This window comes from Chionomys nivalis, chromosome 8 (genome assembly GCF_950005125.1).
Source record: "Chionomys nivalis chromosome 8, mChiNiv1.1, whole genome shotgun sequence".
Lineage (NCBI taxonomy): Eukaryota > Metazoa > Chordata > Mammalia > Rodentia > Cricetidae > Chionomys > Chionomys nivalis.
This window is the reverse complement of record NC_080093.1, coordinates 50,396,665-50,410,525: the sequence shown is the minus strand read 5'-3', so window position 1 is coordinate 50,410,525 and position 13,861 is coordinate 50,396,665. Positions and strand designations below refer to the sequence as shown.

Genomic DNA, 13,861 nt, shown 5'->3' with positions numbered 1-13,861 from the left:
AACCTCAGTCTGAAATAGTGATCCTGCCTCCAGGAATCTCAAAATGACACTAAAACTGAGAGCTGTCTCCTCCTGTTTTATAGTCCTCTCTAGGGCTGGGATTAAAGGTGTGCACCACCCAGTTTCTATGACAACTAGTGTAGCTACTGGGATTAAAGGTGTATGTTATCACTGCCTGGTCTGTAAGGCTGACCAGTGGGGCTGTTGTGCCCTCTGATCTTTAGGCAAGCTTTATTTATTAAAATACAAATAAAAAGTCGGGCGGTGGTGGTGCACGCCTTTAATACCAGCACTTGGGGGGCAGAGGCAGGCAGATCTCTGTGAGTTCGAGGCCAGCCTGGTCTACAAAGGGAGTTCTAGGACAGGCTCCAAAGCTACAGAGAAACCCTGTCTCGAAAAACCAAAAAAAAAAAAAAAAAAAAAAAAGTTAGTTTGGTATCAAAGCTAATGGGTAGGGTAGCTCTGGTGACTCTACTCACCAAGCCCAATAAGAGACACAGAAACACAAAGTGCCATATGAAAATAACAATTTAATTTGCTAAGGATACAGCAACTCCTACCTGCCCTGTACTTAGTTCTCCTAGGTCTACACAAGCAAGGTCCCCTGTTCCCTCTGCAGGTAGATGTTCAGCTAGGAACACAAAATGACCTGAGATGAGGCCCTGATCAGAGGTGAGCAGGGGCCTGGACTGAGTCCTTTCGGCCTTCACCAGCAATGGGCCGGCCTCGCTCCTCCCAGATAGTGAGGCCATCACAGGAGCAGATCTGCTTGGGGTTCTGGAAAAGGCCAGCAGAGCGTGCGATGATGCCACAGGCCAACCTGTGGAAGGATGTATGGTCAGCACGGGCCTTCCCTAGGCCTCCTCAGGGTTCCATGTGTCCCACTGGCACATCAATGTCTCCAGCTGGGGGTGGCACAGCTCACCTCTTCCCAGAGTTCCCTGTGATCTTGGATAAGGGATGGTTTCCCCGGCCCAGGTCATCTTCTCCCTCATCAACAACCAGGCTGCGGCCAATCACATCCCACACCTTTGAAGGGAAACAACAGCTTCAACTCCACTGTCCTTTGAGGAGGGGCCCCACATTCTTCCCATCTTACCTTCAGCTGTTTATCCTCTATCCGGAAAGTGGCTCGGCCATCAGCCCCAGCCAGGATGTTGCCCAGATCTCCCCGGTGCTGGAATGAGACCCCCATGAGGAAAAGAAAGTTACACAGTCACGACCGACCGGTATCTTTTGCCTTCCCAGGATCTGATTCCTCATCCCATTTCCCCAAGCTTCTAATTTCCTCCTGCAGGTATCCCCTGCAAGGACTCAAAGAAGATCCTGGACACTCACCACCTTAGAAGTGAAATCCTAGGCAAAAAGCCACCATGCTGCAAAGAACTAGCATTCCCTGTTAGATTCAATTTCTTTCCCTTCAAGCCCGTTGTCTAGCCTGGCTTCCATCCTCAATTGGCTAAGTTCCTGCTCTTTATCTCCAGTTGCCCCGGAAGCCTCCATTCCCCAAGGCTTAAGTTGGCTATGTTTGGTTTTTCTGACCATCACAGTGGCCAGCATTACTTTCCTGGCCGTGGTGATATTTGTTTGTGCTCTAACAAATAAAGCTTGCCTAAAGATCAGAGTGTGAAGCTAGCCCACTAGTTAACTACAGAGGCCAGGCAGTGGTGGCACACACCTTTGATCCCTGCACTTGGGATCTCGTGCCTTTAATCCCAGCACTAGCGGGGTAGAGACAGGAATATAAGGCAGATGGAGACAGGAGGATTCATAGAGGTAAGAACTAGTGGCTGGCCACTCAGCTTCTTTGATAACCTTTCACCCTCCTATCTGACTCTGGGTTTTTATTATTAAGACCAATTAGAATTTACACTACACCGGACTCCCAGCCTCAAGGAACAAGAGGGAAGAATGTGAGGAGGCAAAGAGATGGTTTTTTGTACTTCTCCCTTGAAGGTGTCAAAGAGGCTGGTGAGACAGCTCAATGGTTGTAATGCAAGCATGGGGACCAGAGCTCTGATGCCAGCAGCTATGAGAAAGCTTAGCATGGTAGTGCATGCCCATGATCCCAGTGTGAGGAGCGTAGAGATAGGGAGATCCTGGGAGCTCACTAGTCAGTCATTCTAGTGAAAACAGCAAGCATCCGTTTCAATGAACCCTATATCAGACATAGTGAGCAGTGTACACACTCCCCACTTTTTGTTTGTTTGTTTTTCAAGACTGGATTTCTCTGTGTATCTCTGACTGTCCTGGAACTCACTCTGTAGACCAGGCTGGCCTTGAACTCCGAGATCCGAGATCTGCCTGCCTCTGATTCCAGAGTGCTGGAATTGAAAGCCTGAGCCACCACTGTCCAGTTTCCGTACTCACCACTTTTAAGAGCCTCCACTACAGAACAGAATAAGGGCAACAAATACTGCATGTGGAGGTGACCTGAGCAGTGAGCACAGAAGTGAGAAGTGACAGGACCAAAGCGGAGAGCACAGAAGTGAGAAGTGCCAGGACCCAAGCGGTAAGCACAGAAGTGAGAAGTGCCAGGACCCAAGCGGTGAGCACAGAAGTGAGAAGTGCCAGGACCCAAGCAGTGAGCACAAAAGTGAGAAGTGACAGGACCCAAAGCAGAGAGCACAGAAGTGAGAAGTGACAGGACCCAAGCGGTGAGCACAGAAACCTACGTCTGAACAAAAAAATCGTTTCCAACCTAATTCATGAGCAGACACAAATGCCTCGGCTGGAGTGAGCTGGTCCGCACCGTCTCACTGCTGAGCAATGAAAAATGTCACTTCTCCAGACACAGTGGCACACATCTTTAATTCCAGCATTTGGGAGGCAGACAGAGTTCCATGAGTTTGAGGCCAGCCTTGTCTACACAGAGAGTTCCAGGACAGCCAGGGCTACATAGAGAAACTATACCAAGAAAGAAAAAAGAAAACCAGGCTGGAGAAACGACTCAGAGGTTAAGAGCACTGGCTGCTCTTCCAGAGGTCCTGAGTTCAATTCCTAGCAACCACATGGTGGCTCACAACCATCTGTAATGAGATCTGGTACCCTTTTCTGGCCTGCAGACATACATGCAGACAGAACACTGTATTTATTAATATATAAATCTTAAAAAACAAATAAACCCCCTCAGGAAAAAAAAGAACTGAAATTTGTCTTCTACTTTATCTTATCTAGACGAACAGCTGGCACCTGGTATTTTTTTGTCACATTGCCCTATGCTAAAGACGTTAGTGGTAGAGAATTCAAGGTGGGGAAGATAACAAGGACCTTGCCAGATGTTTCTGGGGTTGAATAAGCCAGGCAGTATGACTGAAGGCATGACCTTGCAAGGGGGTCAGGGAAAAACAGCCTTTTCAATTCCCTCCCTTAAGAACTGGTCACAGAGAGGCCTTCAATGTCACCCCAGGATACTGGGCCCAGCCTGTACTCTGGGTCCTGAGGAACCAAGAAGGGTCTCCGCATAGTGTGTGGCAAGGCTCCTTCCTGCATCGGAGAAAGCCCCTGGTATAGTAGAAAGGACTAGAAAGTGAGAAGGGAAGGAACCTAAGAGACTGTTAGCAGGTATACAAGAGACAGCCAGGCTTGGATGTAATTGCCCACACTGATTTTAATTCCATCTGGACAAGTCAGCTGCTGACATATAGGAGAAACTTGCTGAATACCGTGTGGTCTTAACCCTCCAGTCTTGCTCATTTTTAGTCCATTTTCTGGAGAAATGGCTCAAATGGTTCAAAATTCAAATAATTTTAGAGTCTTATACATGCTAAGTATATGCTCTACAAATAGGTTACACTCAATAACTTTTTGGTTTTTTATTTTTACCTTTTGTGTGTGTGTGTGTATGTGTGTGTGTGTGCACATGCGCGCTCACACGTGCACATGTATGTATGTGCCTTTGCACATCAAAGCAAGACAACTTATAGGAGACAGTTTTCTCCATCATGTGGATTTCTGGGGTCAAACTCAGGTTGTCAAGATCAGCAACAAATGTCTTTACCCCATTTTGTTTTGTTTTACAGACAGGGTCACATGTAACCCTGAGTAGCCTTGAACTTGCTATGTAGCCAAGGCTGGCCTTAAATTCCCAATCTTCCTGTGTCTACCTCCCAAATGCTGGGATTACAAGCAAGTGTCACTATACCTAGGGTAATCCTCTCTGGTTTTGTTCCCTTCTGATCCCTTGTCCCAAGTGGGGTCTGAGGGCAAGGACACCAGTCTCAAGGTTATCTTTGTCTTTTAGGAACCTTTCTGCTCTGTCATGACTTAGATGGTTTCCTCTGCTGGACCTGCCACCCCAGGCTCACCTTGTCTACATGCAGAGCTCCTCCTCCTCCTTCAAAACCCAAGGAGGCAGAGGCCGTACGGATGCCCCTTCCTGTATTTGCATTCTTTATGATTTCTCACTTTTGTGTGGCCTGGATTGAGGATCATTTCCTGGACTAGATTACAGCATGAATCTGACATCCATATTGGATGCCCTCTCATTCTCTGATGCACACGTCCTGAGAGACACCAGCTGTCGCATGGTGAGCTGATCTAGGGAAGTTCATGTGGCACAAGACTGATATCTGGCCAATAGCCAAGGCCGGCCAGCAGCAACACTGCCAACTGCCAATAGCCATCAGGACAGCAGATTCTTTCCCTGTTGAACTCCATGACTGAGGCCCCAAAACACTATGAGCCAGAGAAACCCAGGTTTCTGTCCCAGAGAAACTGGGAGATAATAAATGCTTGTCACTTTATGCCCCAATATTAGTGGCATTTAATTCAAGGCAACATTACTTACAGACTGATCACAAGCATGGTATTGTGCAAATAGACAAAAGAACAAGTCTATCCCACCTCAGAGCAGGGAAGAAGAAGTTTGACCATTAGAAAAGTATTGAGCTATCAAAGGTCCAAAAATGAGCTACATGCTTTAAGAGGCACACAGGCTGCCAGGTGGTGGCACACATCTTTAATCCCAGTACTCAGGAGTCAGAGGCAGGTGGATCTCTGTGAGTTTGAGGCCAGCCTACTCTACAGAGTAAGTTTCAGGACAGCCAGGACTGTTTCGCAGAGAAACCTTGTCTCAAAAAACCAAAAGAGAACCAGGCAGTGGTGGCACATGCACTCGGGAGGCAGAGACATGAGGATCTCTGTGAGTTCAAGGCCAGCCTGGTCTACAAGAACTAGTTCCAGGACAGGCTCCAAAGCTACAGAGAAGGTGGCGCACGCCTTTAATCCCAGCACTCGGGAGGCAGAGGCAGGCGGATCTCTGAGAGTTCGAGACCATCCTGGTCTACAAGAGCTAGTTCCAGGACAGGCTCCAAAACCACAGAGAAACCCTGTCTCGAAAAACAAAACGAAACAAAAAAAAAAAAAAAAAAAAGCTACAGAGAAACCCTGTCTTGAAAAACCAAAAAAACAACCCCCCCCAAAAAAAAACCCAAGAGAGAGAGAGAGAAAAAGAAAGGAAAGAAAAAAAAGTAAAGAAATTCAAAACAGACAGAGATTGTGAAATGCTCTAGATCAACATGTCTTATGTACATGGATTTTGGTGGTGGTGTTTCATTTTGTTTTATTCTAGAATATTTTCTTTAAAGAAAAAAAATTTGAGGTAAGTCTCACTGTGTATCCCTGTTTGGCCTGGAATTCAGGCTAAATTCAAACTTAAATTGCTTGTGGTGTGAGAAACCTACAACCTTGGGGAGGTCAGGCGCAGTGGCAAGAGAAGCTGCCCAAGAATGGCTGCTGCAGGGGGTCGGGGAGACATGACAGTTTCAGAAGCTGCTGTGTAAGTTCATGCCATGTGTTGGATGCCAAATGTTTTTTACCTAAGTTGTTCTATTAGCAATAAAGACTTGGGAGTCAGATGTTGGGGTAAAAACCTGCTAGAACAGAGAAGCAGCAGAGGAGCAACTTTCCTTTTCTGACCAGAGACCCAGCAAGATTGTCTCTCCACGCGTCCCAGATCAAAAAGACACGGATCTCTAAGTCCCTCCCTACTCCTTCCTGAGGGTCTTCTCCATTCTTCTCCCTGGGTCCTCCACACTTTCTATGGCTAATTCTTGTCAACTAGTCACTGGCTAGTTTCAAACTCTTTATGTAACCAAGGATGACCTTGAAGTTTTGGTTTTCCTTTCTCTACCTCTCAAATGTTGAGATGACAGGCATGATTCACTGTGCCCTGCTGTTTGTCTTGATGCCAGTTCATAACTTCCTGGCACAAAAATCAGTAGAATCATGATACAAGCTGGCCATCCCAACCCCATGGAACTGTGGTACAAGTCAAGCATTTCTGTTGCAGATCCCACATCTAGATGTTACAAATTCTAAGACTCTGATAAGAGTTTAATTATTTTTATTTTAGGAGGGCTCAATCAGTAAAGTGTATGAAAATATTCAGAATTGTAGGGTTAGAGAGATGGGTCAGTGGTTAAGGGTACTTACTGTTCTTTCACAAGACCCAAGTTCAGTTCCTAGCACCCATGTTGGGTGGCTCACAGTTACCTGAAATTCCAGCTCCAGGGGATTCAACACCCTCTTCTGGCCCCCACAGGAACCCATACACAATGTGCTATCCACACATATGGAGACATATATTATACATATGAGCAAAACAAAAATTCATCTTCAGAGCTGTGCATCATGGTGCACACCTTTAATCCCAGCATTTGGGAGGCAAAGGAAGGCAGCGCACTGGAAGCGTGACTCTAGCCTGGTCTACCCAGTGAGTACCAGGCCAACTAGAGATGTGTCATGTTTTGGGATATTTGATCTCACTGTGACACTCTGAGACTGTGTTAATAAAATTAACCTTGGATCAGGGGGCAGAGCCAGTGACTAGTTGACAAGAATTAGCCATAGAAAGTACGGAGGACCCAGGGAGACGAATGGAGAAGACCCTATCTCAAACAAACAAACAAAAATGATAGAAAATTGAAATAAATTCTGGAGTTCTGAGAGGATCTAAGAAGGAACTGGGGTTTTCAGTTCCTGGAACGAGAACTCAACCTCTTTGTCTCCAAGTACAGGGAGGAGGACTCCTTCGAGAAAGGAGGTGCTTAGAGGTGTGCAGCAGAGCACCAAGGAACAGAAAATCTCCAAGGGAGAAAGCAATGTTCTTATGTCGGCTAATTTTGATTATAAATTTGATCGGATTGACAAACATCTAAGAAATATGTAAAGCACACTTCTGGATATGCAAACCATGAGGGCTTTGGCATAATTAATGGATTAATCCCTTGATGGATTCACCATATATTGGGAGATGAAGGTAGGAGGTGGGGCTTGGTTGGAGGAAATAGATCCCTGGAAAAAAGTCCTTCAGGGTGGGATCTTGCCTGTCTCTTCCTGTGACCTTTTTCTCTATTTTCTAGCTACTATGATGTGAAATGTTCTCCACCATGACCTCCTTGCTCGACCATGACCTTCCTGCTCAATCAAACAATGGAAAAATTAACAGTACAGATGCAGTCAGCTAAGACAAAGAGCACTAAGGTGGCAGGAAACTCCCTGAAGACAGAAAAAGAATTCTATGGTGGAAAATGAAACCCCAGTGTTACTGGGAATGCAGCTCAATGGCAGAGCAACTTGCCTAGCATGTGTGTGGCCTTAGGTTCCATGCCTAGCACCACAAGAAAGGAAAGGGCTAAGGGAAGAAGGGATGGGGGGCAGGGCAGGAAGCAGAGAGGAAAAGAAAGAAGCCCCAAGGCTCCCTGTCAAGAGTATCTTTCTACACAACCATAGAGTTCCCCCACCAGACTATGAACGTCCTCAGGGCAGGCACTGAACCCTACTGCACTGTATCCTGAAGACATTGATCACAAGAAGTATAAAGTCACTAAGCTAATCAACATCAGATGAGAGGGAAAGACCCACACATAAAACAATCACAGTCCAAGATCCAAGAACTGCCTGCCTACCTCTGAGTCCCTGGATTCTCTCTATGCCCAAACCCAGCCCAAACCTACACTTACCCGATCAGTGTCCTGAGGGCCCCCATGAGATGCTCCATCAGGGTTAAAATGGTCCCCACAGCTAAGGATGAAAATTAGCAAATAGGTATCCAAACAGTAGTGTCTGGGCCCTCTTCTCTGACAGCCTTTATTCAGTCCCTCATTTATTCAACAGATTGAACGCCAGGATTTGGGCAAAGAATAGAAATTGGCACATGGATTATACCTTCCTTGAGTTTCTGCTTCAGGAGACACAGAAGAGTAAACACCAATCATACTGCAGAAGACATTGACAGACACGGGGCCTCTTCCTTCCCTGTGTCCAGGAGTTACCCTCTATTTCAGATCTTGACTCAAATCCTCTGAGGCCTTTCATATGTCGCTTATAACATCTTTAGGCCTCAGTTTCCTCATGTGTACACTGGGCCTGTGTATACGTGCCCCCACCACAGAACTTTTGAGGACAGAAAATGAAAGTGTGTAGCTACAGGGATGCTACAGATGGCTTACCTATTGCAATCCCTTGTGAGATCCCCAAACTGATGAACATGGAATCCATGCAACCCAGGTTCCAGGCCATCAATGGTTCCCTCAATCAGGCAGAGCTCAGAGGTCAGCTGTAGGAAGCGGACCACCCCCTGTATGGCATTACGGCCCTCCAGAATGGTTACTGCTGCTCCCAGATTCTCTGCAAGGTATGAAATACTTACTGTTTTTCCATCTCACCCAGTCCCTGATGAACCAGCCTGATTCCATCTTAAGATTAGAAGCCATCTTATTAGAAGGTCAAAATAAGTTCATTCCTGTTTTTTATAAAACTTGGGTTTGACCATGTATCGACCCATTTTCTGGATTCTGATATGTTCTACAGCCTCCAATCTGACCTCCACCCTGAGAAGGTAAGATGTTATGCCAAGTTACCCAAGGCTTAGAACCCTCCTAGCCTTGCCATTTTGGGGGCTTCATAAGCTTTTTATTTTGTTCAAAGCTATTTTCTCAAACCTTGCTTTAGGAAGATAGCCCTATCTAACAGAAAATAAAGCTTGCTTAATTCAACTAAAAGAATTTGGGTAATGGTCTTTAATCTTGTTCCGTAGGATTAACATCCTGTCCTTTCGGCAGCTCAGAAAGGTCAGGGAAGGAATCTCACATAACTTTCATAACTCCCCAAAGCCAATCCGGCCCAATCCTGAGATTCCTGCACTTAGATTACACCAGCTCTCGCGCCAGCCCGCCAACCCCAGAGGCCAGGTGACTGTAAGTATCACTCACGTAACTGGCTGCTGCCCATGCCCTTGAGTACAGCCTGCCTCCCTGTGCTTTCCAGGAGCGCTTGCACCTCCTGGCTGGGAAGAGTGGTATGCACCAACACCGTTTGGTTCTCCAGTTGCACTTCCACACTCTGGACACCTGGCAGAGGGAGAGGGAAAGGGCAGGAGAGGGCTGGCATCACATGCTGATGGTACAGCATTTCCCCATCCCCATCTCTACAAAGCTTCATATGACCAGAAGTAAACCTGGAAGCTCCTTTCTATTATTAAGAACTTGGTGTGGTATTTTTGTGAGTCCTGCGTGTAATGTGTAATGTGAGGAGTGGAACTCAAAGGCCTCTCCCACGCTAGACAAGTACTCTGTCACTGAGCACGGACTGTTACACACGTTAATAAAGGGAGGACCACAGCTCCATCCTGAGAGCTGACACTGAGCATGTACCATGGACTAAGGTCTCTTTTTTATTGAAGATTTACTTATTATATGCATGAGGGCTTTACCTACATGAGTGTATGTGCATCATTTGCATGCAGCACCTGCAGTGGCCCTAAGAGGACACCGGATCCCCGGGAAGTAGAGTTACAGACTGCTGTGAGCCACCATCTGGGTGTCAGATACGGAATCCAGGTCCTGTGCAAGAGCAGCCAGTGCTCTTCCCACCGAGTCATCCCTCCAGCCCATTAAACCCTTTTTTGGTGTTGTTTTACCTACATTGCTTCATTTCATATTTATAGTAGCCTGGGAATTGATCTCTGTTTTGCGGATAAGGATATCAAGGCACAGAACAATGAAGCAATTTATTGAAATTAGGTAGGCTGCAGAATGCAACTCAGTCCAGACAGCTTAGCTACAGAGCAAAAACAATTACCCCCAAACCTTCTACTCACCCTAAGAAGGGCCCTAGCCCAAGCTTCCTAGGACTTCCCAACCCACACGTGCACTTTCTAACTCCCATTTCTGCTGAGCCATCCACCGGCACTGATTACAATCCTTTGTGTGTTTGGAAATAGTAAGAGAAAATCTAATGGAGAGGGAGCCATTTCATTAAAAGTAGCACATTCTGGTCAAAGCTTTTCCAAGATGTGGTAGGGCTTGCTACTTCCTGCAAAGCATTCTCGCTGGGAAAACAGACAAGTGGACTTTAGTTGGACACAGAGCAATTTCAAGGTTTTAGTGAGTTTCTTCAACACCCAAAAGAAGAGTATTCTGATAATCATGCTTTCTGGTCTGAGAGGTGAAACCAGTTTGGCTTTTTCATAGCTGGGCAGGAGAGTTTCAGTATACAGAACACACTGAGTGAGAGAGTTACCCAAGGCCTTGGGCAAGAGAGCCTTACTCTCCTCCCTGGGGTAAGTGGGAGAAGTTCCAACTTCACTTCTGCCGGACAGTAATTGTGGCCTCTCTTTTCTCCTCACTGAGCCCTACCAAAGCCTGGCCTGGCCATGCTCCAAGAGTCACCTGACAAACAGAACTGTCGCTCTGATGGAGACACTGCCTTCTTCCGGTTCAGACTGAGGTTGCAAAATTAAGAGGGGATAAGCCACAAAAGCATTCCCTTCTGGCCCCCCCTACATTAGGAGTACAGTATCAGGTTCTCCTGGGAGTTCTTGGGTCTGGGAATCCACCCTATGCCCAGGCCAGGCTATCAAAAAACCTTATCTGCTGTGTGTGCAAAACACATTCAGGTCTCAGCATTTATCCTAGATGCCTCACTTCTCCTTAGTCTGCTCAAGACCCTATCTATGGATTCCCTGTTTTCTTTGTTGACTCTTTTTTTAAAGATGTATTTATTTATTTATTTATTTATTTATTTATTTATTATGTATACAACATTCTGCCTGCATATATGCCCACACGCCAGAAGAGGGTGTCAGATCTCTTTACAGATGGTTGTGAGCCACCATGTGGTTGCTGGGAATTGAACTCAGGTCCTCTGGAAGTGCAGGGAGTGCTCTTAACCACAGAGCCATCTCTCCAGCCCCTTCTTTGTTGACTCTTTAGTATGGTGGTTATCAACCTTCCTAATGCTGAGATCCTTTAACACAGTTCCTTGTGTTGTGGTGAATCCCAAACATAAAATTATTTTCATGGCTACTTCATAACTATAATTTTGCTACTGTTATGAATCATAATGTAAATATCTGATATGCAGGACATCTGATATGCAACCCCTGTGAGAGGGTTGTCCAACCCCCAAGGGGTCGCAATCCATGGATTAAGAACCACTGCTTTGGAGCTGGAGATGGTTCAGTGGTTAAGAGCACTAGCTGATTTTCCAGAGGCCTTGAGTTCAGTTCCCAGCAACCAGGCGGTGGCTCACAACCATCTACAATGAGATCTGGTGCCCTCTTCTGGCATACAGGCATACATGCAGTCAGAACACTGTATATATAATAAATAAGTAAATCTTAAAACAAAACAAAACATTGCTTCAGTATCTTTCCACATAAAATTGAAGGTGATTTTTTTTTGGTGTGTGTATGTGTGTCATATGCATGCATGTGTGTATGCATGTTCCCGAGTATGGGGACATATACTTGGCTGGTACATATGGAGGCCATGTGTTTTCCTTGATTACTATCTTTTATGGTGAGGCAGGTTCTGTCGCTTGAACCCAGAGCTCAGTTATTTGGTTAGTCTAGTTAGCCAGCTTGCCTGGGATCCCTATCTCTACCTTCCGAATGCTGGGAGTGCAGGTGGGCTGTGTGGCATTTATATAGGTGCTGGGAATCTCATACTGATGCAGATATCATTTCTACCAGCTCAGCCATCTCCCTAACCCCAGCATACATGCAAGCAAACACACACACACACGCACACACATATAAAATAAAACAAATTAAAAAAATAAAAATAAACCTTAAGAAAAAATCTGCTGCTCCAGGGCCAGCCAGATAGCTCAGCAGGTAAACTATTTTTGGCACAAGACCGACAGCTGGGAGCAGGGAACAAATCCACAAAGTTGTCCTCTGACCTCCACATGCACAACTCCCCTCCCACAAACACACCATACACAAATTCACTAATAATAAATTAAAAACTCGGTTTCAGACCGGGTGGTGGTGGCACACACCTTTCTCAGACTAGGGAGGCAGAGACAGCAGATCTCTGTGAGTCGAAGGCCAACTTGGTCAAGACAGCCAGGGCTGTCTCAAGAAAAAAAAAAAAGGAAAAGAAAATAAAAGAAAGAAAAGAAAAGAAAAGAAAAGAAAAGAAAAAACCAGTTCCCCCAGTTCTCCTCTGTAAGCCTTCCCTCTTAGTTCCCTGAGATTAACTGGGATCTCATTATATGCTCAAGACTTGCAACAACTAATTCATTCTTCATGGCAATTCTGAGTTATGAACATTATTCAAACACTGCAGAAACAGATATATTGAAAGCAAGCATGAAGCCATTGTGCTCGTATGTGGCAAAGAGGGCATTTGAAAGCAAATAGATCAAACTCTGGAGTGCCTCTGTCTCACTGCTATACACACTGCCCCGCCCCCAACCAGCGACCGGGCTTCAGACCCTTCTAATCGTCTTCCTTCTGTGAATGCTCTTTTGGCAAAGCTTGTATCATCTTTACCTGAGCACAGGGGTAAAGGTTTTTCCTAAGAAGCCCCCAGTGTCTAATCTACACCTGCTGAAAGGTTGGATGAACATTTAACAGATTTTTTTTTTTTTAAAGCCAGTTTCCGTGCCCTGAAGACGACTCTGCCTTCCATCTTTCCAGTTGTGCCAGGTCACCCGCAAATAAACTCTCTAAGCTGGGCCAAGACTGCTGTTTGGTTTATCAGAACGGTGGTGTTTCCCAAGCAAGACCTCAGATGTTCCCAAGAACGCCCTCGATAGGAGGAGCTACACACTCTGGCTACCTCCTGAGCTCAGCGGCGGGAGGAGCAGTTAGTACAGAGTTTTGGCAAGCTAAGTTTGAGACCAGCACGCTGGACTCTGCCTTTGGGTCTCTGTGTGACTCTGAGAAGTTTCCTTTCGTTCTCTAGATACCTTTCTGAATCTGTAACAACAGGTATACTGCTGAAGACAGAGCTCTGGGCTGATCCCAGAAAGGTTTATTCTGCTCCTACCTGCCACTCCTTTCAGGGTCTTGTGCACCGCGTCCACGCAGCTCTGACAGGTCATCTGCACTGCAAACTCCAGCTGTAAGGGCAGCAGGGCCGAGGTACACGTCAGGCATTACCCTGATTCACCACCTTCCCTAGGATGACTCTGGGCATCCACCGCACATGGCTTCTGTTCATGTTCCTTCTTTATTATCTCTTGGGCATTCCAGGATGGTGGTCTCACCCTCCCACACCCACAATGCGAGGGGCATATCTGTTCTAACCCCGGGATTTCACCCCTGCCCAGGAGCCTGCTCTTTCCAGGCTTCCCAAGATAACGATCACCCCCAAGGGCTGAAGCTATGCGAGGCTCCACAAGAAACCTTCACTCACTGCGCACATAGTCCCACCGTTCCCGGAATCCGAAGCCATCCTGGACGTAGTCAACCCAGGCCCCGGGCCGCAAAACAACTTAAGTCCAGAGACCAACACTGCTCAGTTTTGTGGGGTGGGCGGAGCCTCGGGAGCCACCCTTTGCTCCACCTCCTTGGCGCGTGCGCGTACTAGGCCCAGGCCCACAGTCAACCCAGAAGGGGTACCGG

General features: G+C 46.4%; 1 protein-coding gene across 1 annotated transcript; it reads right to left on the bottom strand.

Annotated features, from left to right (window-relative positions):
- Positions 1 to 510: 510 nt before the first annotated feature.
- Ccs (copper chaperone for superoxide dismutase) lies at positions 511 to 13,802 on the bottom strand. The gene is made up of 8 exons (XM_057780011.1): positions 13,653 to 13,802; positions 13,284 to 13,356; positions 9,216 to 9,353; positions 8,454 to 8,631; positions 7,965 to 8,025; positions 1,100 to 1,177; positions 926 to 1,029; positions 511 to 820 (listed from the first exon to the last, which is right to left on the bottom strand). The coding sequence occupies exons 1-8, from the start codon at positions 13,689 to 13,691 to the stop codon at positions 667 to 669; spliced, it is 825 nt and encodes a 274-aa protein (XP_057635994.1). The 5' UTR covers positions 13,692 to 13,802; the 3' UTR covers positions 511 to 666.
- Between the last annotated feature and the right edge of the window lie 59 nt (positions 13,803 to 13,861).